Source organism: Typopeltis vanoorti, chromosome 23 (genome assembly GCF_054136105.1).
Source record: "Typopeltis vanoorti isolate ZY-2024b chromosome 23, IOZ_Tvanoo_1.0, whole genome shotgun sequence".
In the NCBI taxonomy this organism is placed as follows: Eukaryota; Metazoa; Arthropoda; class Arachnida; order Uropygi; family Thelyphonidae; genus Typopeltis; species Typopeltis vanoorti.
The window spans coordinates 10713899-10741150 of NC_143571.1; the positions used below are offsets into that span (position 1 = coordinate 10713899).

The 27252-nt window shown below is 37.7% G+C and overlaps 1 protein-coding gene across 1 annotated transcript in view; it reads right to left on the reverse strand.

Annotated features, from left to right (window-relative positions):
* wit (kinase protein wishful thinking) overlaps positions 1-27252 on the reverse strand; it is a 226228-nt gene that overhangs the window by 107943 nt on the left and 91033 nt on the right. Inside the window, exons 2-3 of the mRNA XM_090412820.1 lie at positions 15137-15352; positions 3740-3907 (exon numbers count right to left, since the gene is read on the reverse strand). Coding sequence (XP_090268946.1) covers positions 3740-3907; positions 15137-15352 — 384 coding nt within the window. The remainder of the gene's footprint in view (positions 1-3739; positions 3908-15136; positions 15353-27252) is intronic.

The window sequence follows — 27252 nt, forward strand, 5'->3', positions numbered from 1 at the left end:
AAACTATGAAGTTAAAATTAACTGCCCTATCATGACATTAATTAAGTTTATATGAAGTTAAGTTAATTGGCTATGAAATACCACTTGATCAAACATTAAGAGAAAAGAGAGGTATACAGAGAACAGCAGAGAGAGAGAGAGAGAGAGAGAATAAAAGGCCATCTTTGGAAGTTGTATAAGAGTACGAAGAACAAACGAATAGTACATTTTACACAGAGAGTGGTGAATGAGTGGAATACATTACCTGAATGTGTGTGAATATGAAGAGTATGGGGAAAAAAAAAAGAATAAAAAGCTGACTGAGTGAGACTATTCACACGAAGACTATACACTCCAAGGAGGTCTGTTAATAATAATCACATACAGAGAAATGAGGTAAAAGATCAGATCATTTATAGATTACCAATTCATGGAGTTCTGAGATTCAATGTAGGAGGTCCAATTTAAGAGTCCCAAAGTCAATCATAAACTAATACTCATTGTATGTCTACATTCTCATCTTCATGGTTGCATTTCTCACATCAAATACTCTCCATCCAAGAAACACTTCTTCTTTTAATCACCACTAGCTTTGACAACTTCCAGAATCCCCCCCCCCCTCACCTGTTCCACTCTTTGAAAAACTTGCCCCTTGTCCATCTAGCAATATCTCTTGACAAGTTTGTGTCATACATATCACCCTCTTCTCTACACCAAGATCACATACCCTCAATTTACCTTTATAGCTGATTCCACAGCTGTAATATCCTTGTGTGTGTGTGTGTGTGTGTGTGTGTGGAGTGGAAGGCTAAAGATTAGATAATCCAGAACTTACTCCAGTAGACCAAACATGGAGCTTTTTCATGTAAATTCAGGCCTCCAGCATGCGAATATTTATTTATGTTAATAATCTTCAGATTTCTACAGTTGATCAAGACCACAGAATCATTACCCTTATTCCTGATACACCTGGCATCCCTACTACCTTCACGTCTCTAATTTCCCTGTCTCAGAAGTTGCTTTTCTCAGAGTGAATAGCAACTTAGAAGTTGCCATTCACTCTGAGAAAAGCAACTTTTCTAGGCATTTCTAGAGAAATGCCTTTGTCATCCTATTGAAACCAATCTTTTGCATACAGCTGTCGTCTATCTTCAAAACATCTATATATTCCAAACCTCTCTTTCTATACATTGTCATCACTATCACTACATATTTCCTTAAAACCAATGCAAACACATTCACCTAACCACACACACACACACACACACACACACACACACACACACACACACACACACACACACACACACACACACACACACACAAAATCCTCTTCCTTATAATTTCTGCCACATAACTTTTGCTCTGTAATGTAACACTTCCTCTCTGGATCATCTCATGCACAATGCATCACTGCCACTTCATTATTCCTTAAAATTTCACTCATTTAACTCTTAGTAACATCTTGCTTCCTTTGTTATACTTTGGTATTTCTCTCCTATTTCTTGTTTCCTCTTTATATCTCTCTCTCTCTCTTCCTCCTGAACTCCAGTCCAAATCCAAGACATAGGACTTGAAATTTTATGATATCTAAATTTGGAATTAAGAAGAAGAACTAAAAGGATTACATCAAATATGTTTACCACAAGAAGGATCAAATCAATATAAATTTGCACTATCGTTATGCTATTGATTATAATCATATTCTCACTAATGTAACATTTAATGAAAAATGTAAGAATATAATGAAGCAAATTAGATAGAAAAATAAATAATGCAAATAATACTAATTACAAATAATACTTTAATACTAAAAAATAGGACATCACTGTTAAAGAAAAAATCTGTAAGAAAGAATGGTTATTCATGTTGTAATTTATAAAAAAAATTTTAAATCAAAAATAACAATTGTAATAATAGAAATAGGACATCACTGTTACTGGAAGGAAAACTATCTGTAAGCAATAATGTTTATTCATATAATCATAAATTAAATCTAGCTTGATGTAAAATTTTTTTTTTTTTTTCTCTAGAGGTCATGCCAGTGATCATTGTTTCTCTAGTTTTCAGTTTGAAATGTAACGCAGCTTGTCTTGTATATTTATGTATGCTCCAGATGATGATCTTGATATAAAGATCAAAACGTCGGAATAATAAAAAAGTTATTTTAGCACGGTTGTAGAATCCATAAGTTCAAAAATGAAATTACGCAAAAGGAAATGTCAGAAGATTTTGAAACAAATTAGAGAAACACTAACAGAAAAGAAGAAGCTTACCAAACAATCTTTCTGAAACAAAAAGAGCCATCGTTCACCTTCAAAATGAATTTAGCCAAAGGAAATTGTAAGATCAGAATTCATGAAGCAACTATACCTTAAAACTAAGGTGCTTTAAGTGCCCTGAATCTCTATGCATAATGACAGAATGAGAGAGAGAGAAGCAGAAGCAAAAGTATACAAATTAAAACAATGGCTTTAATATATTCCTGTAGTCAATTTTACTATTAAACATCAAGGTAAATCCAAGCCGATACCTACATTTAAAAATGTAAAAACATGTCAGCTGTGAAGGGAAGAAAAATATGAAGCACTAGTAAATAACAAAAGAATAGATCAAACATTACAGCAGACTGTGGTGTTCCTCAAAATGGAGGGGAGAAAGAGCTAACAGCAAACCAGAAAAAGTATGTTTCATTATTCAAAAGAGCTATAAAATACATTAAGAGACTAAATAGTGGCACAGGAATGCTGTCTCAGACAAGAATCTTGCATTTGCTAATTGCTGGAAAAATTATTGTACAGTAGTATTTAGGAAAGAAAGCCATTTCCAATAATTACTATTGCAGCAGCTTAAAAACTAAAGTACTAAAAACAATGAATATATCTAAATCACTTAATAGCTTAAGAGCAATACAAATAACTAAGAAATAAAACAAAGGTTATTGCACATAACCAAACATTTTTTCAAAAAATCTGTATGCAGATACATGAACAACAATCAAGCTAAAAAGCAGAACAGAAACAAGAGTTAAATTATTAAATTACCAGGCAATATAATTTTAAATATCTTAGCACATTAATGAATAAATTCATATTCTTGAATTTAATCATGAATATGGAGATAATTTTAAAAAAACACCATTTTTCAATTTGGTGGTAAAGAACTTTAAATCTCTACCATGAAAAAAAATGTAATATCCTTCAGGCAAAAAATGTCCAAATCACAGTAAAACAGGAACAGAATATTTACAGTGTCCAACATAATTAATCTTCAATGTGATGTAACATACAATTATTAAGTCAATATCTTTCAATTTGTCCCTTGAATTTCAACTCATAATGTTGTCCATCTGTTGAGATCTATGGAGTTTTTCTAGCCTCTTGTGGAATCAATAGCCTTCCACGTCACAGCTACTTTCTGAAAGTTTGGAATAGTCCAAAATCCCCATTAGATGAGTATTGCTAATTAGCTACTCAGTATGTGTCAAATTTTGATGATATTTGGTGCATATTCCCAAGTCCATCCACATCTGCTATTCTGTGGACAGACAGAAGAAAACAGCTGGCCATAGAGTGATCTTAATACTTACTACAATGAAGAGGAACCTAAAAGAGAGGGTAGGAAGGACATAATTAATTATTGTTACATATACATCTGTGAACAAATGTAATACAAAATTATCTTTATGTGAAAAGAATATTTAGCAGATCAAACTGAAATGTGTTCTTTACAAAACTTCCTAAAAAACTAATATATTTACCTGGTTGCACAACTTCTGCAGGTGGAGAATAGGCATCTGAAACATTGATATTGCACATATTTTCCATACAACAGCAAAACTTTGTATTGTTATGAGCTTTTGAAGGCCTTTTATTAGACATGCACTCATCTGTACTGCAATCTATTTTATCTGGACTATCCCAGCAACCTAATAAATAGAGAAGATTGAAATTCAACTTGAAGACAACAGTTTTTTTTTTTTTTTTTTTTTTTTTTTTTAAGTTTTCCCACCTCAATCTACCTGAATGAAGAAGTCCCCAAAATTACAAGTGTGCCAAAATAGTGCATTTTTGAGATGTAAATTATTGTAATGACTAATAAAAAAAATTGCACTTTTTAAAACTATGATTATTAATTAATTTAAGGAATTCACAATGTACACAAGAATATAAATTAAATTAAACTTTAATATATATTTCCAATATTTCAGCAATGTCATGTTGCCATCTTCAAAGGAACTTAAAATAAAGATACACGCACGCAAGCACTACACACAGTAAATGATGACAAAGCAAGGAAGCTATTGTTTCTCCTAAAAGTCCTGATGGTGCCCCCTAACAGGCTATGTAGGTATTCTTGGCTGTTAGGCTGAAGGTCTCCTGATGTACGTCTCCCAAATTTGGGGCAGTCTCAAACAATCAAATTTGTCTCAAACAAATCAAATTTGGTATATTTCTTAGGGCTGAGGCTGATTCCATGAAAAGTCTTTCAAATTTGAACTTGCTACGGTGTATTATTGTGGCTTTCTTCCACTGTATTCCATGGCATGTATATCCAGAGCATGGTCTGCAAGACCAGAGTGGCTATACTGGTGAAAACAAATGTAGTTCTTGTGTTCTGAAATTCTGATATTCGCTGTCCTGCCTGTTTGGCCAAAGTACGACAGCTTACAGCTGCAAGGGACCTGGTATACACCAGGTAGTAGGTTTAGGGGAAGTGGTTGGTCTTTAGTGGAGTGGACAAGGGATGCCAATTTTCTATATGGTCTGTAACAAGAGGTCAAATCATATTTTTTTAAAATTTTGGTAATTTTTTCCGAGGTGCCTAGGATGTAGGGAATGGTGATGGATTTAGAGTAATCCTTGTTGTGAAGGGCGGTAGGGTTGTGGTTTACTGGTTTCAATATTTTTTGGGGGGATAGCCATTGGCTGAGAAAGTGTTGAGGATGTGATTTAGTTCAGTGGTTAGGGCATTGTCATTTGAACAGATTAGTTTAGCCCTGTTGTGTAGTGTCTTAATAACTTCATATTGTTGTGGGGGGGGGGATTGTTGGTGAATGTATCTGCCTGTATGGGTGGGTTTTCTATAAACTGAGAAAACCAAGGTTCCATCAGGCTGGCGGATGACTAGTGTGTCTAGGAAAGGGAGGCTGTTGTTTTTCTCTTTTTCCAGAGTGAACTTGATTCTGGGGTATTTAAGTGTGTTAAGAAGGAGAGGAGTGTATCAGAGCCATGTGGCCAAATAGCAAACACATCATCAATGTAACGAAGCCATATGGTTGGATTTTGTGGGACAGAGTTTAAGGCTTTCTCTTCAAAAGTCTCCATAAAGAAGATGGCCAAGGGTGGGGAGAGTGGTGAACCCATGGCTGTCCCCTCTATTTGTTTGTAGAATTTTCCCTCCCAAACGAAATATCCTGAGTTCATTGTGAACTGAAATAGGAATTCAATCATTAAATCAAATCTGCAGAATATGAATGGAGAAATAACCGTGTGCATAAAGAGGGGAAAAAAAAGATATATATAATTATACTAAGCTTGGAGTGACTTTTGCTTAGCAAGTGATTCCTCCAATTTTCAGAGGACACTACTATCCACTAATGCAACAGGCTTATTTTGAGTGCTCTTGGATGTCAATAAGGCAGTGGAACAGAATGAGATTTAACTGTGCAATTTATGGCTGCTTACCAGAGAACTAAAGTGTCCTTGACTTGGTTGTTTAACGAGTCTCCCACATATCAAGATCCCAATGGAAAGAGTACAACAGTGCCACTGCATAAGGGTGGTGTTCAAAAAGTATAAAATTGCAGAATAATATGCATTCTGCAAGAAGAGTTAAGGAATTGAAAAGCTAGTTAGGATGTAAGTGAGGTGAATAAAATAATGGCCAGATTCTCAATAGAGGCCAGCACAAATGTGTTAGGAGATATCAGTTTTGTAGGACTTTTACATTTTATGAAAAAAAAAAAAATAATAATAATAATAATAAATAAATAAAAATTAAATTAATGAAATAAATGCCAGCAGTAGTTGAATGGAAAGGCCTATAGTGCAATACTTCTAGATTTTCAAAAGATATTGTATTGTGATATTGTTCCAATTTTAGAAAATTGGAATAATATTACAAGGCTCAGTTCTTTGAAGGTGGGGCGGGAGAGCTTTGTTTTTATATGAAACTGAAAACAAAAGTTGCAAAACCTATAGCATTAGTGCTGTGTGTAAGTAGGAGATGCAAAATTGGGAAGTTTTATCAGTAGTGAAAACGATGTATCGGTTCTTCAAGATTTGCATAGACTGGCAAATGGGGCAGAAAAAGTGAAGATTTCAGTTTAATGGATCTAAATACAAAGTGTTGTTGCAGTTTGGAATTTGGATAACTATTTCACTGGTAGGTGGGGGAGAAACACTTGCAGGAAGGAGAGAAGGTGAGTGATCTTGAAGTAATAGTTGATAGAACTGCAATTCAGTGGAAAATTTTGAGAGATGGTGAAAATGACACAGAGGGTCACTCTATGTCATTTTCACCTAGAAGTTATATCTAACCTTTAAGTTATATTGGGACTGCAAAATGTAAACGATTAGAACAAGCTGAAAAAATGCAATCCACAGAGCTACATGAGGGACGGACAAAGTGATATCAATAACATTAGACTTCCATGGAGTCAAAAGAACTCACTGTATGAGGTCCCCATTGTCACAGAAAGATCAAACCAAGTCTTAAACTTATTCACCACTTTGGCACTACTCACACTCTTAGACAATCCAGTCTACTCACTAACCAGTCTACATGCAAAGCACCTACTCATCACCTGGCTCATGCCCTCCTTATGCAACTTCCAGGGATGGCCTCTTGTTCTCTCTCTCTCTCTCTCCATAAAAAATCTCCATATTATCTGTTAATAACCAATGACCAACTTATATCTCACAGGCTGCAAATGGAATTTTCTTCAATCTTGCTTCATATTCCACATTCCAGAGATCTGACTGCCTTATTTAATCTTCTCTGAACTCCCTTCCCATCCAAAATGCCTTCATTCATTGATAATTAATGATTGATTAACAACTAATCTCTTACCACCTCTGTCCAACCACTGTCATACAGGTGCCTAGTATCTTATTTTTAATATTACCCCATTCATGAGACACTGAGGGAACCTATAATCACATCAGTGCCATGTGTAGGGTGCAGATGAGGCCTGAGATACAAAAGTTTACTCTTATACAACTCTTCAAAAAATATTGATATATTTTTTGAAGAGTTGCAGGTTGTAGTTGTTTGGGAATACTTCTTGAGGAATGTTGTTCCAGAGGACAGCGGATGGGAAAAAAGAGGATGAATAGAAGCAGGTTTGGTGTGTTTGCAGTTGTGCAGTAAAGGACAAGGACAACCTTGTCCTTTCCCCATTAGAGGATAGTATGTAGATCAATGTTTAAGCCACTAGTTGTAGATGATCTTGTAGCCTGGGATGTCAGTTACTGCATGGTTTGTCAAATGAGTAGGATGAGTGGAGAGTACTACTGTCTGCAAATGTGTGGAAGGGATTAGTGGTTATTGTGAGTAGATCATTTATGTACAGAAGAAAAGAGTAGGTGATAGGACAGAGCTTTGAGACAGTCCAACATTAGTGGTGAAGCTTGACGAGAGGGAACCATCTACCACGACTTGCAAAGGCAGATAAGAGAAAGCTGGCTACCCAATTAGAGAGTATGTCAATTTGTTTAGTAGGACTCAATGCCACACATGGTCGAAAGCTTTGGAAATGTCAAGCACGAGAGCACAAGTTTATCTGAACATTTCCATGGTATGTGTCCAGTGGTCTTATGTAACCTACAAGGTCAGCTGTAGATCTTGAATGGCAGAATCTGTACTGGTGATAGCTGATTAATTCACGGGCCTCTAAAGTGGTGGAGGTGTTGGGTATTGATGACTTTTTCCATTATTTTGGAGAGGACAGAAGTGATGGTAATTGGGGTAGTTTGACGGTAGATGTTGATGTCGGCCAAGAGAACACGGGTAGCGGCAATTTGTTCACGTAGGGTGAAGCTAGTGCAGTTATAAATGCGGAGAGCCTTCTGTGAAGAGAAACGGTGCTTTAATTTTACACAATTTGGGATTACCTTATTATTCTGGCAGCGTTTTAAGAAGGTCAAATGATTTACTTGTCTTGATATCTTCAGCTTTAATTTCAGGCCTTGCGTGTGATAGAATCTCCGTGGATGATAGTAATTCTTGTAGATAAGCTTATATGTTGGTAACACATGACTATTCAATTATTTCAGGAAATTACAACGTATACTAAATATTAATTTAAAGAAAACGTTAATCAATACTTCCTATATTTCGGCAATGTTACATTGCCATCTTCATGGGAACATACAACTGCACTAGCTTTTCCCTGCTATGCGAACAAATTGCCGCTACCAGCGTTCGCTTGGCCGACATCAACAAGGCTATACATGCATTAGAAGAAGAAGAACTTGTTGCTATGCTGAACCACGATCTTTGGACGATTCTCTACAACGTCTTGTGTGCTTCAGCAGAGAAAGAATTTAAAAAATACGATGTCGGCACATCAAAAATTTGAAAATGTGAAAAATAACTCTACCTCCGAACCTCAACTACCGTTCAACACGATAATTAACCTGTCTTCCATGACCTTGAAGCCTAAAGCACTAAGCGCACTTGCAAGTGGTCACAATTTCTCCGTAGCACCAAAGAAAATACCTTCTGAAGAAATAACGATACAGGTAGAACATGGAATCCGCAACCTTCCCAACTATATTTCCAACAATATCAGACTGGATGTAGCCAGTGTTCTTACCAAAGCAAAACCACCAAAAATCGACGTATCCAAAGAAGAATATAAAGCTCTACAAGAAATGGAGAACAACAGAGAAACAGTAATCACTAAAGTGGATAAGGGAAATGCCACTGTGGTTCTCAACCAAACAGACTATACAGGTAAGCTTACTTCTTTATTGTTAGATGAGTCTACCTACCTCCCTACTGAATATGATCCCACGAGCTCCCAAATGAGAACACTCCAAAGGCTCCTTAAGATGGTTACGTCTTGGCCTGTGGAAGTTATTAACAAACTAAAGCCTTTTTTAATTCTAGACCCCCCCCCCCCTCGAATATACAGACTACCAAAAATCCATAAGCAAAATGTGCCATTACGTCCCATTGTGGATGGCCTTGATTCCCCCCACATACAAATTAGCCAAACATTTAGCCAAAGCACTCACATACTATACTGGCAACACAGCATTGTTAAATTGTGAATGAATACAATTCACTAAGGAATGTTTCATTCATAGTTTAACAAGCTTAAGCACCTAAAAGAGAAATGCTCGTATTTTGGTATAATTGTAAATAGCCTGTAAAACTTTAAGATAACGTGATTAGTACAATTTTTGTGAGTATTCATGTATGAAGTTCCTACTAAACTGTATATTAACAATGAAAATAATATTTATCTTGTCTGCTAGCAATGATAGAAAGTTTGTGAATTGTATATAACCAATTAGTAACACAAGGTCAAAGCATGCAGGCAAGACACTGGGATTAGTGAGATGCCTGAGGCGGTCACGTATGCGTAGGCAGTGGTGAGCTATGGAAATTTTAACAAAGGGCTTGCATTGTCGAGGGAAAAAAAAAAAAAAAAAGGATGAACTTAACCCTTATAATACTTATATTGCAACTTTGTAGAGCTTCTGATAGATATGATAATTCCTGTAGGATATCAATCATTAATGCTAGATCTCTTAAAAATTCCAAATTCAGAAGTCGGTTTAAAAAGTCCTTATATTTATCGTTCGATGCAAAATGCTTGCATAAAGCTGGGGAATTTATCCACACAGCAAGAGCTGTTCGTAAACTACAAGCTGCCCATTGTGGTCCAAAAGACAGCCGATCTTTAAAATTTTGATACCAAGGTCTTTTGCAATTGTATTTAATTCTCGTTGATTTTTTGGTGATTGATGATAAAAAAGCATATAATTTATCCATAAATATTTCAAAATGATTTTTTTTTTAATGTTTTTTATCGAATCATACAATGCTAATTGTAAACAATGAGCTATGCAATACCAAATCACAATGTTGGGAAATTTTTGTACAAGAGGCGATTTGCTCGCGGAGTAATGCCTGGCTGGCACGGTTATATATACGAAGTGCTTTTTTAGAATGGAAATTGATCTTCATTTTAACGCAGTTTGGTATCACTCTTGTGTCCCGACATCGTTTTAAAAAACGTTTTCTCGTGGAACAACAAAATCTACAAGCAAATAGAGGGAACTGCCATGGGTTCCCCCCTCTCACCCCCCCTTGCCAATTTCTATATGGAAGATTTCGAAAAACGAGCCATAGACTCAGCCCCACTCAAACCTTCTATCTGGCTAAGATATGTAGATGATGTGTTCTCTATTTGGCCTCATGGCCCAGACACGTTAGACTCCTTCCTCAGTCATCTCAACAGTCTACATCCAAGAATCCAGTTCACTATGGAAAAGGAAAAGAACAATTGTTTACCCTTCCTAGACACCTTAGTCACACGCCTGCCTAATGATACACTTACCTTCACCGTATACAGAAAACCCACACACACAGGCAGATACATTCACAAACTCTCCCACAACCACCCCTCTCAACAATATGGCATTATTAAAACTTTTACCAAGAGAGCCCACAATCTTTGTTTCAGTGGAACCGCCCTCACTAATGAGCTTAACCACATACACAGCACTTTCCTCTCCAATGGCTACAGCGATCACAGTATCAAAAAAATAATCAACTCCTCCCCCATTCCCCTTCCTTCTCGTCAACAAGATTTTAAAAATGCCATCACCATACCCTACATCCGTGGCACATCTGAAAAAATAGCCAAGATACTAAAACAATACAATCTACACACAGCATATAAGCCCCACTGCAAACTGGCTACCCTTTTCCGTTCTACGAAAGATCAGCTCCCTCCTCTCTCTCTGCCTGGAGTTTACAAAGTACCCTGTTCCTGCAAGCTGGCGTACTTTGGACAGACAGGCAGATCAGCTTCCATCTGTCTAGAGGAACACAAGTCTTACATCTTCAAACACAACTATGGCCATTCAGGCTTGGCTGACCATGTTTTGGACACCATCCACAGAGTATCATGGAAGAAAACCACCATGCTCCACCACAGCAAATTCAAGAAAGAGAGACTTTTCTTAGAAGCAGCAGCAGCTCTCAAAAACCAACCAAATCTCAATAAATATGGTTGCATTAAACTTCCGAAGATTTGGGAAACACTCATCACCAGAGTTCCCACCTTACATTCCAGGCCACCTACTACTGCCTTTAGAGGGCGCTCTACCTAGATAGGACTTTAGTGTCACCCACGTGGTTGGGCTTAGTATTGTTTGTTATTTGTGCATATGTTACATTAATTTTTTTTGTAATCCCCGTAGATGTCCTAGTGACTAGGACGAAATATAGGAAGTATTAAAGTCTATTTTAATTCTTTGAGTGTTGTAAAAAATCCATTAAGCCTCCAACATGAAAGTAGCACGTATACATTCCACGGTGGTATTTTCTAGTTCTACAAGATTATTAAACAAGAAGAACAAGGGGCTTGCAAATTTGAGAAAAATTTAACAAAGGGCTTGCACGAGCCCCTTATAGCTCACTACTGTGCGTAGGGCACGTGGCGCGCTGATGTCTTCTTGGAAGATGTTATGGAAAGGCAAGACCCACGAGTACAAGAAAATAGCGTATTGGGTGAAAATTAAGTATTGCAGAAGGGTGCCGATAGGGTTAATATAAAAGGCTGGACCCCCCCCCCTCGAAAAGGCTTATGTTTTTCTCTCTCTGTGGTCGGAGTTCTACTGGTGCCTTGGTCAAGGTGCACGTCGCCACCGGTTTCAAGCATTACAATGAGCGGGCAGAAGTTTTCCTACGCAGCGGGCTACACACAGGGAAGTAGCAGCTGGGTAGTGAGCCGGATGAATGCAGTTTCATCTACGTGCCAAGAAATCTCTAGGCATAGCTGATCGATGTGTAACATAATTAACAGTCATCACATATACTAGACAAAGCCCTTGGCTTGAAATGTTCATCAACTTTGGTTATATATCACAGTCCTGCCTTAATCTAAATTAGAGTTCTAACCCTTTTGAACATGTCCTTGATTCTTAAATGTATTGTTGGTTAGAGAACTGAGAAAGCGAGCCGCCGGAATTTGAACAAGATTGTTCTGAAGCACTGATTATTGTCCAATATATGTTGATTTCTTTTACTTTGTAATTTAGTTGTTTAGTAATGATTGAAAATTCTCTGTTGCGTAAAATTATCAATATGTTAAATAAACCTTTTGCTCTTATTCATTTGGTTGCCTGAATTTAAGAATCCGATGCACTACTCATAAAAGATTGCGAAGCAGGGTATAAAGGAGGGTCACGACAAGCATTAGAATTGAATTAGAAGGTATTATCATTTCAAAGTGGGGTATTTTGAGTATGACAAAGTAACTATGGGCCAGTCTGAAAGTTCACGCCTTGGTTGAAAGGTATTTCCAATCTAGGGGTTTAGGGTGGCGCAGCAAAACAAATAAATTTTCCCTGAACCTTAACAAGGAGATAACTCCAGACATCTCTAGCAAAGGAACTAGCTCCTCACAGATACAGTTCTCTTTATGAAAGGTCAGTCACTTACTTGACTACTTAAACAGCAAGAGTGCAAATAGAGCTCTATATCTTAAACTATTAATAAGGGGATTTATGCAGTGCCATATCTAAATACAATATAGGGTTAAGGAAAGCAAGACAGAAGGTAAAGGCAAATATATGAGAATATATTTTAATGAAAAAACAAGTCACAACACCATCACACATAAAAATCTCAGCCCACTTCAAAGCCAGTATAGAAAACATACTGACATAATGGTCAGTTTTGATGTCTCCTCCCTATTCACAAATGTCCCACTCAAGGAAACCTTAGAACTCATCCAAGCCAAATTTCCTCCCGATATCTCAGTCCTATTTCGGTTTCAGATAGGAGTGTTGGTATCTTGCTTCACCTTTGCAAGGAGTCGCCTGGTGTTGTACCACCTTACCCTAGTCCTGAAGATACTTTCAGGTGCAAACTTTGTTTGCTCACACTTGGATAAAGGATTAAACTAAATTTATTATATTCTAACCAAGTGAAAAATAAACTTTCACCATCTTTCTCTAAATCCAGAGTAATTTATTAAAAAAGGTGGCACACCATTTGGCAACTCCTATAGGTAGAGATGACCTTGCTAATGCTTCTGGCTGGTATCTCCACTTGGGCCTGGCTCCCACTGAAGAGACCTCAATAAAGGTCGAAACTAGTCTGGATAGTGGCCCTTCCCTTAATGCATAACATTAGACATTTCTGCAAGGAGATGTGTTTTGCATTATGGGAGATACTGAGATAGGAGTGTTGGTAGCTTGCTCCACCTTTGCAAGGAGTCGCCCTGGTGTTGTACCACCTTACCCCAGTCCTGAAGATACTTTCAGGTGCAAACTTTGTTTGCTCACACTTGGATAAAGGATTAAACTAAATTTATTATATTTCAGTTCACAATGAACTCAGGCTATTTCATTTGGCAAGGAAAATTCTACAAAGAGATACAGGGGACAGCCATGGGTTCACCCCTCTCCCCACCCCTGGGCCAACTTCTTTATGGAGACTTTTGAAGAAAAAGCCTTAAACTCAGCCCCACAAAAACCCACTGTTTGGCTATGCTACATGGATGTGTATGCTATTTGGGCACATAGTTTAGATACATTCTACATCTTCTTAACACACTTAAATAACCAACACCCCAGAATCCAGTTCACCTTGGAAAAAGAAAAAAAAACAGTCTTCCTTTCTTAGACACTCTGATTACACGCCAGCCTGATGGATCCTTGGCTTTCTGTCTACAGAAAACCAACCTATACAGGCAGATACATTCACCAGCAATTCCCCTCCCCCACCTCTCAACAATATTGGTTATAAAAAATCCATAGTGGTTAGGACATTGTCATCTGACAATGTCCTAACCATTGAACTGAACCACATCCTTAACATGTTCTTAGCCAATGGCTACAACCCCCCAAAAAAATGCAGAAAAGATTATACTAAATCTATCACCATTCCTTGCATCCGGGGAACCTCTGAATAGTTAAACCAAAATCCTAAAAAATATGACCTGACGACCTGTTACAAACCATATAAGAAATTGTCATCCCCTAATCTGCTCCACCAAAGACCATCCACTTCCTCTAGACCTACCTGGAGTATACCAGGTCACTTGAAGCTGTAAACTGTCCTACTATGGCCAAACAGGCAGAACAGCTAACATCAGGATATCTGAACACAAAGACTACATCTCCAGTTTCACCAATACAGCCATTCTGGGCTTGCAGATATCCATGCTCTGGATATCCGCCATAGAATATGCTGGAAGAAAGCCACGTTACTACACCGCAGCAAATATAAATACAAAAGATTGTTCATGGAATCAGCCTCAGCTCTAAAATACTTCCCAAACCTCAAAAAATTTGGGTGCATGAGACTGTCCCAAATTTGGGAAGCTTGCATCATGAGAACATCAGCCCAACAGCCAAGACAACCCAATTTAGCCTGCTAGGGTAGCATCTTTAGGACTCCAGGAACAATGTTAATTACCCTCATTTGCTTGTTGTTAGTGCCTGCATGCACATATCATAGTTTTATGTTCCCATGAAGATGGCAATGTAACATTGCCAAAATATAGGAAGTATTTATCATATACATATAATCTGTGGCTTCAAAGTCGAAAAAATTCTGTGCCTTTATTTTAATTTTTTTTTCTCCTGCATTTGTATTATAAGTGCTAGAAGTTGTACAGGTGAGAGGTAATGAGCAGAAAAGGAAAGAAACTTATTTCCACTGCCAGCAAAGGTTGGTCGATTGGTAGAGCCTCTGCTACTAATGGCGCACACAAAAAGTTAAGCAAGTTTGAGCGTGGTTAGTAGTTGGAAGGAGTTCAATCATTCAATGCTGTTGGCACATTCTCTCTCTCGATGAGTCTTTGGACTCCCTGGAGGTGTCACATAATAATAATATTTTTTAACTTACTGTCTATTATAAATCAACATAAAAAAAAGAAAAAAATCTGATTAAAAATTCATACCTTTAGAAAGAATAACAGCTGTTTTGTTTGATGGATCTTCTTGCCATAAAGCATAACAGTAATTTGATCCTCCAGGACATTTTTCTGTTGTATTAGAATCCAATAATTCCCCAAATATAAGAGAATCACCATCATTCTCATCTGATCTCTCTTGAGAGGATAATTTAATAACAGACTGTTTAGAATAAGCACAGAATTCTGCTCCCCTGACACAGTCTGAAAAATATAATAAAACTTTTGCTGGAAACATATTACAAATATCCATTATATACTAGCAATAATTACTACTATTATGATTATTAATAACAAACCTCCATGGATTCAATCACAGTCAGATCTCTTGCTATGACTCAACCAGCAACACATCTATTATACTGAAATTCAAATTACATCTATCATATTAAAATTCACACTCATAGCATTTGTAGCACATCACTCACTCACTCTCTCTAAAAAACTACTTCTCACTCCTTTTTTCACAATACATTTACCCAACTGCAGGGATGGCCTCTTGTTCTTCACTCTATGTGCCATCCCTTTCACAATAATCTTGTGAAATCACCAAACAAATGTATCTATCATATTATCTCCTCTCCACCAATCCATTAAATCCAGTTTATATTTCTCCAATTCTCTCCAAAACAAACATTCCAGAGTCCTGAAATGCCAGCTGTGGATCCTCTCTAGATGCATTCCTGCATCACAGTGAAAATCAGGTGACCAAATCTGCACACAGTAGTCCATGTGAGGTGTGATCAATAACTTATCCAGTTGTACAACTGTCTCCTTATCTCTACTTGTCAGTGTACACCTTATCATAGCACTATGAGCTGTGTTGTACAATTTTGCAAAAGTTGGAATGTGCTCCCTGCACATCAGGACTCTGTATGCTCCAGATCATCACTCTCATCCATCTTTTTCAACTTTGACTAACACAGTCTTCCACCTCTGCACTCCAAAGTGTAAAAACATTTAAATTGCACTTATTTAAGACTGGAACCTCACTAATTGATTAAAGCTGAAAATTTATGCAAATCTTCCAAAAGGATCATAACATCAGTAGCACTCCTTATAACCATCATCACACTCTAACTTTATGCCATCAGAAAACCAAATATCCTAAGTCAATCTACATGAAATTATTACACGATATAAACCTGATTTTTAATAATATATAAACAACCTAGTTCTAACCAAAATCTCAATTCACTGCTCTTTGAATGCTAGCATTCTGAGTGATTCCTGGAATAGGAATAGCACTATTTAATTGTACATTTCGGTTGAGCAACCAGCAAATCGATTTCCAAATGCATCCAGATAACTGAATGACTTCTATATACACACAATACTATCCACAAGTTTCTACTACTACTTGTGTGCATGTGCATAGTAGATAATAGTACTTTATGTGTATTTTAAAAAATATGCGTGGGAAGTATTATAAATATTAATTAAAATTTTTAATTAATGTTAATTATTTATAAATATTTATCTATTAATGACAATTCAGCCTACTTTAGTTGCAGCTGCTACTACCTGTGTGTGTGCACGTGTGTAGTATACACTGAGTTAGCTTTGCATTAGGAACCCCCACCTAATAACGCGATGATCCACCTCTTTGTGCAGTCATAGCTCGCAGATGCCTAGGAACAGATTCTACAAGGTGCTGAACATCCTCCATGCATAACTTGACCCATGTCTGCTGCAGAAAGTCCGTCAATTCATGCACATTCTATGAAAGAGGATCAGCAGTTCTCATGTCCTATTCTAGTATATCCCCACACACATGTTCAATTGGTTTACATGTCAGAGGAGTTTGGAGGACAAGGCAATGGCAAATTCATTGTTGTGTTCCTCCAACCACTCAGTAATTGTATGAGTTTGATGACAAGGTGCAGTGTCCTGTTGAAATATGGCATTGTGGTTGGGGTAGATCTCCTGCAGAAGAGGGTGCTAATGAGTCAAGTGTGGTGCATGACTGTTTCCATGAATGGGAAGCGTGAGATGTTTGTTTGAGTAAGAGCTGCTGTAAAAGTTGTGCGCTCAACCATTATTATTAGTGTGGGGGATTTTGTTTTGCTTAAACTTAATTATGAATTCATTGTTATTATTAGACTTTAGAGTGGTAACCGGCAGATTAAGCATGGTGGCAGCTTTGTCATTCCATGACTTTAATTTAGACTTCATTCGTTTCGTTAAGTGTCAGGTGTGTTATATGTATTCTTTCGATTACATCAATGATTTGTGGATGTTTAGGGCAGATGGAAGGAGGGTGTGTGCGAAGTGTGACCTGAATGAGGAATTGATGAATGCAAGTATGAAATTGATGACAGAAAGTGTTAGTAGCGAGAATGTCACGGGGAAAATGAGTGCAGGTTCGAAAGAGAGGCGAAAGAATGTTAAAAAATGTAAAAAAGAAAACGAGTGATTTAAAAACCGTAACGAATGTTAATAAGGATGAAAGTGAGGCGAGAGTGGCAGAAGGAAACGAAATTGAGAGAACGAATGAAACTAAAAATAGCATGATGCAGGAATCGAAAGAATCAATGATAGTGAAAGTCGGACGCATGTTGGACCGAAAGTTAGGAAGCACAGAAGGATGAATGAGAGTGAAAGTGAGAAGAGGGTGTCGAGAGTCAGAAAATTAGAAAGAATTAATGATAGAGAGAATGTGATGCGAGATTTGGAAGTTGAATCGAATTGGATGATGAAAGAGATGAAATGGATCTGGAATGAAATCAAGAAAATTCGGGTAAAAACTATTAAAACTAATCATGATGGCACGAAAGAGTTAACGAAAGATAAGCGAGTGGCGTTATATGGCGACTCCATTATTAATGGTGTGCTGGATGATAGGATGCACAAGGTATGTTTTCCAGGCGGTAAAATGAGTAGAGTGATTGAGGCATTGGATATGAGGATGGAGCGAGCTAAGGAGTTGATGGTTTTAATCGGCACGAATGATTTGATAGAGGACAAAGAGCAAGTCAGAATGGATGTCAGGAGGCTGCTTAGAAGGATAAAAGAGAATAGTGTGACAGGACGGGTAGTCAGCGTGTTGCCTAGGTATGACTGTGGTGAGATGAGGTGGAGAGCAGGATTATGAATGATATGCTGCATGAAATGTGTGAGGAGATGGGAGTACAGTTTGTTAATGTGTGGAATGAGTTTGAAGGAAGATGTGAACTGTATGGGAGCGATGGACTGCATTTGAGTGGTTATGGTGTTAGTCGCTTGGAGAGACTGCTGCTGGTAGAGAAGTGAGTAGAGTGAGAGAGAATGAAGCAGATCAAGCGGGAAGTAATGTGGAAGAGCAGGAGAGATTGAAGAGTTGGTTATGAATGAGGAAGTGAGTGGTATGAGTATAGAAAATGAGAGAATGGGTGTGCAAGAGGAGCAGGGAAACGGGGAGGCTCAGAGTGGACAGGGGTACACAGCATGAGAAAGGTGGATGCTCCAAGAGGAGGTGAGAGCATGTGCAGACAGGAAAGAAATGGGATGACCTGAGATCAAGAGGAAACAGTTGGAATTGAAAAGGGTTTTAAAATGAATAAGCAGAAAGGGAAATGGCCCCAGTCGAGCATGGAGAGATCACATCGAGTGAGTGGTATCAGTGGAACTAGCTCTAGATCCAGAAATGAGCTGTTGTGTTTGTATACAAATGCTAGAAGTATAAGAAACAAGGCAGATGAAATGGTTGCATCAATTGAGTCTGTTCACCCAAAGATTGTCGAAATAAGTGAGACATCGTTGGAAGAGGATGACATCCTGACAAGAATAGAGATGGAAGGGTATGATGTGTTTTGTGAAGATAGAAGGGGTAAAAAGGGAGGGGGAGGGCTATTGATGATAGAGAAAGAGTTATGACCATACAAAGTAGAGATGCACGAGGGAAATAGTGCAAGTGGTTTTGAAGCAGTATGGTGTGAGATATAGGTGAATGGAATCAAATATTTGGTTGGATGTTGTTATAGACCAGGTAATGTGGATGGTGGTGATAATGAAATGGATAATCAAATTAGTCAAGCAAATAAGAAAATGGTGATCATTATGGGCGATTTTAATTATGGCAATATAAACTGGAATGATGAGATAGCAACTGGAAGTAAAGAAAATGAGTTTCTCGAGTTTTTGAGGGATAACTACCTCAGACAGTATGTAACAGAGGGCACGCGAGGATTGAGGGTCTTGGATTTGGTCATCTCATCAGAGGATGTAATTATAAATGCGGTGTCAAATCATCCACCAATTGGTGAGAGTGACCATGAGGTGATTACCTGGGTGGTTGCCAGCAGTGTGAGGACCTCTGTGAGAAAAAGGTATATGTGTGGAACTACAAGGGGGGGGGGTGATTATGAAGAGCTCAGGAGACAGCTTGCAGGTGTAGCATGGAATGAGGAGTTAGCTGGAAAAGAGATCAGTGCAGCTTGGGGGATTTTCAAAAACCATCTAGCAGATGCAATGTCTAAGTGTATTCCAAGGATGAGAAGGTTAAATAAGGTGGGTGTGAGATGGATGAATAAAGAGATTAAGCATGCGATACAGAGAAAGAGGGCATTGCGGAGGCATCATAATAGAAGTGGAAATAACCAATTCCATGAGGTCTACAAAGACCAGCAAGAAGGGTGACTTGGTTGGTGAGGGTAGCTAAAGAGAGGTATGAACAGCAGTTAGCTAATGAAGCCAGAAAGAATTTTAAGGAGTTCTTTCGATTGTAGCCAGAAAAAGAAAGAATGATTATGGAAGGATGACATTGATAGGAAAAAATGGTATAAAGACAGCTGTTGCAGAATGTGTGGTGGAGATACTTAATGAGCAATTCATAAAGGTCTTTCAATCTTGTGAACGTGACTTCATGGAGAGACTGACTAAGTGAGCAAGAGGTGTATGGGGAGTTGAGTAAACTAGATGTTAATAAGGCTGTGGGACTTGATAATATATCACCACATATTCTGAAGGAATGTGCCAGGGAGTTGACACCTGTCTTGACATATTTTTAATATGAGTCTTGCACTCGGTCAAGTCCCTAAGGAGTGCAAGATCATACCACTTCATAAAGGAGGTGATAGAACTCGAGCATCAAACTATAGGCCTATCTGTGTGTCAGGTGTTGTGGTTAAGTTGTTAGAGAAGCTTGTGAGAACTAGGATCCAGAGTTGGGTTGACAACAATGGTATTATCTTTGATGGACAGCATGGATTTGCTAAAGGGAGGTCATGTTTTAGTAATTTACTTACTGATTACAATAAAGTGACTGCTTCCTTGGACAGAAGAGAAGGATGCATAGTAATATACTTAGATTTCACAAAGGCTTTTGATAGAGTACCTCATGATAAATTGATAGTCAAACTAGAGCGGATGGGGTTGGATATTAGATTAGTGCACTGGATTGGAGACTGGCTACTGATAGGTATCAACAAGTTGTGTATGGGGGAGCAATATCCAGGAAAAGGAAAGTCACCAGTGGAGTGTCTCAGGGGTCTGTTTTGGGGCCATTACTGTTTAGTTTGTATATTAATGATATAGGTGAAGATTTGGATGGAGATATTCAGTTGTTTGCAGATAATGCAAAGTTGGGACAAAGCATGAAGAGTAGTGAAGATGTTGTGGCCTCACAAGAAGACTTGAATAAATTGAGTGATTGGGCATGGAAATGGAGATGCGAGTTCAATGTTGCAAAATGTAAGGTTTTAAAATTGGAAAACAAAGATGGGATGCAGAATTCATACTTGGTGAGGATATATTGTTGGAGGTGGAAGAAATAAGAGATCTGGGGGTGATAGTGGATAAGGATCTGAAATTTAGGGGACACATAGCCAAAATTGTGAAGACAGCACAAAGGCTTCTGAGAATGATGCGGACACTGACTTGTAGAAGTAGGGAGATTCTAGTTCCATTGTATAAGGCTTTGATTAGGACACACATGGACTATTGTGCCCAGATTTGGTCATCTGGTTTTCAGAAGGATGAAGAGATGTTGGAAAGGGTCCAAAGGCAACTGACTAAGGTAGTTTCTGACCTCTGGAATGTTGAGTATGACAAAAGATTGAGAAGATGCAATTTGCAGAGTCTGGTGGACAGGAGGAAGGGGGGAGATATGATAGAGACCTACAAGTTGGTAAGGGGTTGTTATAGGATCAATGCTGGAGAAGTTCTACAGAAAATAGTGGGAGAACCAGAGGTCATCCCTGGAAACTGTATACAGAGGGTGTGAGTAGGGGAGTGAGGGGCAGGTTTTTTTCGTGCAGAGTTGTGAATGATTGGAATGCTCTGCCTGAGAGTGTGGTGTCTGCAAGGAGTTTGAATGTGTTCAAGGCACAGTATGATGAGCTGTGTGTGATAAGAGGACCTCCCAGATGAGTCTTTGACTCCACGAGGTCTTGGGGTAATAATAATAATATGGATTGAAATGGTCAGCTAAAAAGTCCCTGTAGCATTCACCATTCAGTGCTTGTGGGACAATAACCAACGGACCTATAGCGTGCCAAGAAAAAAACTCTCTAGACCATAACACCACCTCCATCGGCATGTTGAACCTCAACTGTGCAACCAGGGAATAGGGCTTCATGCAGTTTATGCCAAATGTAAACCCGGTATCAACATGATGCAGCAGAAAATGGAACTCATCACTCCAGACAACCTTCTTCAATCTGTCAAGGGTTCATTGCTGAATTCCTTGACCCATACAAGGTGTTGTTTGCAATGCTTAGCAGTGATCATGGGTACCCTTGTTGGACTCCAGATGTGGAACCCTAGGCAAAGCAAGGTATGGTCAACGGTGCATGTGGAAATGGGTCGAACTGCTCCACTATTGTACTGGTGAGCTGTGTAACTGTTGCACATCATTGCCGAGATACCAGTCGTCACAACCAATGCTCATCAATAGGATAAACCATGCATGGTTGACCAATGTGAGCCCTTCTGCTGGGTATCTGTTTACGGTTAATCCAGTCCTCGTACACACTTGATATAGTAGTACAGGAACAACCAACAAGTGCAGTTGTTTCTGAAATACTGGCACCTGTCCTCCAGGCCCTAACTATCTGTCCATGGTCAAACTGACTTACATTGTCACGTTTCCTTATTACTGGCAAACATTTACTGATTATATACAGAGAATAAGTATGCCCATTTATAGTGGTGCAAATGACGTTGATATCATGTGGTGCTTAGTTATTGTACCAAATATGTAAAGGTAATTCGGTGTATAATAGTACTTTATATGTATTTTAAAAAATATGGGAAGTATAATTAAACATTTAAAATTTTTAATCAACCTATTTATAAATGTCAATTAAAACGTTAATTAGTTAAAATATTTATATATTAATGAATTCAGTCTACTTTGGAGACCTCATTTTGGTCAAAGAATTTTCAACATAAAAAGTTGTAGAAAGTGGTAAACTAGTCTTCTGATTTAAAATTAATGTTTGTGGCTACAATGAGTTGTAAGGTATTTTATCTTCTAGACTTAACGAACAAAAAACTGATTATTTCAATGTTGTCATTTGCAGTTTAAATAGTTAATGTTGAATTTCTATCCATACTGAACATTAGAAAACTCAACCATCAAACTTCTATAGTACAAAAGTCTAAATTACATTCATTCCTATGAATGTAATTTGCAGATTTCTCGATTTCTTTTTTATTTTAGTAAATAAAAAATGTAAATAATATAGGCAGATTAAACATTGGTTACATCTTGATTTAGGAACAAACCTGGAACTTTTCAATGACTTAAGGTTTCCAATAACAAGGGTGGTGGCTTTATACTAGGCGATGAAATTCATCTGCCACTAAAAAACATTGTAAAGCAGCAACGCCTTCTGTAGAATTCAGACTCACAATCCTATTGGGTAGAGTGGAAATGCCATTTACACTTTCTTAAATAATCAGTAGGCCTTGGCTGGACATCATTTTCCCTTATCTTGACAATGACTACTCCAAACAAATGATCCCCCACATATAATACTAGTCAGCATGAAATTATGATCTGAAGAACTTCCCTGTAGCAGAGTTTTAAGAAATATATCATTGTATAGTCATCCCTCAACTTACGTCTGGGTTCCGTTCAATCCAGTAGGTCGTAAGTCAATAGACTAAATCCACAGAGTTACAGGGATTAGGGACTTAACCGTAATAAGTATACTGTCATTTTAATTTTTAAACCTTATAAAACTGTACTGTGCGATACTACCGCTATAAAACAGAAGAATAATCACTCAAATCTTCCTCCACAATCACATCTTCATTATCTTCCCCATGTGAAGGACCAGGCGGCTGCAGCTCTTCTGGTGTCACCTTTTGTTTTTTGATGAAAATGTCCGATGTGCTTTGCTTATTCCTCTTCATCTTTTCATCATTACTTCGTTTATAGCAAACAAAACGCCTCATTTACTTAACTTCCTACTAATTAGTAGTGTTCAACATTGGGGTCCGTCTTCGGCCATTCTGAGAACATCGCTAACTGCAGAGAGTATTTCTGCAAGACCCTTCACTGTAAATTGTTTAACTACCTCTTCTTGTTTCTCTTTTTCCCTCTTCCTTTTCTTGCTCTTCCTCTTCTGTAACTGTTCCTCCAGTTTGACCACTTCTTTGTTGGTCAGCTCTTCATGGGCATCTTCTATGAGTTGAACTATGTCATTATCATTCAACTTTGAGATTCAGATTGTTTGCTAGTCCCACTATTTCTTCACCCAATTTACAAAGGTCTTGATTTTTTTTTTCTTTCCCCAAAACTTCCAAAATCGTGCACAAACCTTTTTAATGTCTTTTTCTATATGCCACTCAATACACTGAGAGGTCACTTCATCCCAAGTCACAGCAATATTTTTAATAGCATGATAAATATTGAATGTTTTTCAGAATTGCATGAGAGTTTGAGGATTTCTGTCAGTGGCAAAAATGGCTTGTGAAAAAATTTCTCCACTGAAAATAAGCCTTAAACACTGCAAAAACTCCCAGATCCACTGGGTGGATCGATGAAGTAGTGTTTAGAGGAAGAAACATGACCTTGAACTTGGTGAAGATCACCAGTATAAGACGGATGACCTGGAGCATTATCTAGAATTAATTAAATTTTAAATTCTACATTTTCTTTCACACAATAGCTTTCCATTTCATTTGCATAACAGTTGATTAAGGCATCCACAAACAATTTTTGAGTCATCTACAACTTCTTATTGCTCCAATAATGAACCGGAAGAGTATGTTTTTGAAGGCTTGTGGATTCTCACTGTGCCATATCACAAATGGTTTCAGTTTATATCCAGCCACATTATCCCCTAACAGAATCATAACACGGTCTTTAAGAGCCTTGAAACCAGGCATAGATTTTAGCTTTTTGTGGATGATTGTCAGCTCGGGCATTTTTTTTTCAAAACAAAGAGGTCTCATGCATATTAAATATTTGCTGTGGCAAATAATTTTCCCCTGTAATAATTTTATCCAATTTCTCCACAAACTCCTTGGCATCCTTTTCAATCGGACTTGCAGATTCCCATACATTTTCACATTATGCAGCACAAAATTCTGCTTGAATCTCATGAAACAACCGGAAGAAGAATTGAATTCATAGTCATAATTGGGCCCTGCTTTCTCCTTCAACAAGTTGAAGAGACTTAGTGCCTTAGCGGTTATGGTCCCAGTGCTAAGGGGTATGCACTTTTGGTTCAGGTCCTCTATCCATGATTCAAGTAGCTTTTCCATATCACCAACAGGACTTTGTCATTGCTTCATCACTATCGTCGATTTAATGGAAGCAGATCCTTTCACTGCCTCTATGATTTTATTCTTATTTTTCAAAATGGCCGTCACTGTAGAATGAGACCATCTGAAGTCATGTGCAATCACATTGACGGGCTTACCAGCTTCATAATTTGCAACTTCATTTCAAGATCAATTCTTTGCCTCTTTTTCTGTGATTCTCACTAGGTTTTTTGATTGGGCGTGAAGGGAGGCATTGTTACACAAAACATCGCGAAATATTTAATGATAAACACATAAATATCCTATTTCTCAAACACAAAATCAACAGCGGAACTGGAAAACATGTGCTGATTGTCGACTGAACTTGTCGCTGAATGCGTTGTTGTCACTGCGCATGACACAGTGTTGCTAAATAGAAACCTTTTTACTTTACGCTAGCTTGTGTCTTGTTCGAAAGTACTGTATAGTCAAAATGTTATTTATTCCCTTATGGGATCATGGACCTATCTTCGAAAGGACGTAAGTCGAGGGTGACTGTATATTCTATGAAGGTTTTTTCACTTGGCTATAAATTAAGGTTTGAACATGCAAATTTTCTTTGCTTACATCTCGATAAAGGATTAACCAAGAATACAATTTCTTGGCATTTTTAATTTATATATATATATATATATATGCGCGCGCGCACACGCGCACACACACACACACACGGGTCTCTTTTTTATGTGGATTTGAAGTTATGCACTGCATAACTTCAAAATGTATGTACAGTTTTAATGTAAACGTCGTATGTAAACATTTTAATTTAGGCAAATCTACTATAAGAGCAATTAAAAAGAATGAAGTCGCAATAAGAAAATCTGTCATTTCTGGCACAAAACTAAGTGACAAATTATCATCGTACTCAAGAGATGCTTTATTAGAAAAAAAGGAACGAGCGCTCGTAATTTGGATTGAAGAATTAACTCAAAGAAGAATTCCTATAAGTGGTCATTTAATTAAACAAAAAGCTCTTCGGTTTTATGAACAGATGAAGCAATTTAAGCCATCTCGTTCCGCTTCCCAGGCTAATAATGAATTTTCGGCTAGCAAAGGATGGTTAACCGGGTTTTTGAAAAGGAATGCACTTCATAACGTAAAAGATTACAGGCGAGGTTGCAGCAGCAGATGAAGCAGCAGCCAAAAATATTGAAAATGGTGGATATTGTCCCGATTAAGTGTTTAACGCTGACGAAACGGATTATTTTGGAAGAAAATGTCTAGTCGAACTTACATCGCAAAGTCTGAGAAAAAAGCAAGTGGATTTAAAGCAAGCAAAGATCGAGTAACGCTGTTACTTTGTAGCAATGCATCAGGAAATCGAATGTTGAAACCCCTCCTAGTAAATCGATCTCTAAGACCACATGCTCTAAAAGACAAAGATCTAAAACAGTTGCCGGTACATTGGATGGCTAATACAAAGGCCTGGGTAACAACTGCTGTATTTACTGAATGGTTCAATAATTTGTACCAGAAGTGGAACCATATATGAAGCAAAAAGCTCTCGATTTTAAAGTTTTATTAATTGTTGACAATGTGCCAATTCATCCGCATTTAGAACATCCAAATGTGCAGATAGTGTTTTTTCCCCAATACATCAAGCATCATTCAGCCAAAATAGGTGCTCTATTTTGACTGCTTAAATCATGTTGCATCTGCTATCGCTGAAATAAGACCACAAACTTTAAATGTCTGCTGGAAAGCAGCTTGGCCTGGATGTGTTGCAAACAGTGCAGCCATTCAAACATCTACATTATCAGCTGAAATCGTTACTTTGGCACAGGAAATTGGAGAAGGTTTTGATACATTTAGCCAGAATGATGTAAACGAATTGCTTGTGGATAATGCCATAAGTGATGTGATATTATTGGATATCGATTAATTTTAGATATCGTCGAAGATCCAGAAAACGATAGGGAAGCGGAAGAAAAACCTGTTCCCCTCACTGCAAATATAATACGAGAAATCCTCAAACTGTGCAATTAATTGGAAAATCATTTTCTTGTTAATGGCAAATTCTGAACGAGCGTTTAAATTCCAACGTGAGCTGAAGAACTGTATGTCTGGATATCGCGAGCTGTATAAAAAATTAGTAAAATCATCATCGCAAAGTTTAATCACTGATTACATTGCCAGAAGAAAAAAAAATCAGCACAGAACGAGGGTGAAACTTATTCTGTTTGTGAAGAACCATTGCCTTTACCATACAGATCTGATGCGCTGACTATCTCTTCTGGTGGTGAAAGTGATTTTGCACCAGTTCGCAAACGTTACCGAATATTGTCTAATAGCGACGATAATTCTGATGGCAAAATGTGAAAAAAAAAAAAAAAAAAAAATGTTACTTTTCAATACAATTAAATGAATAA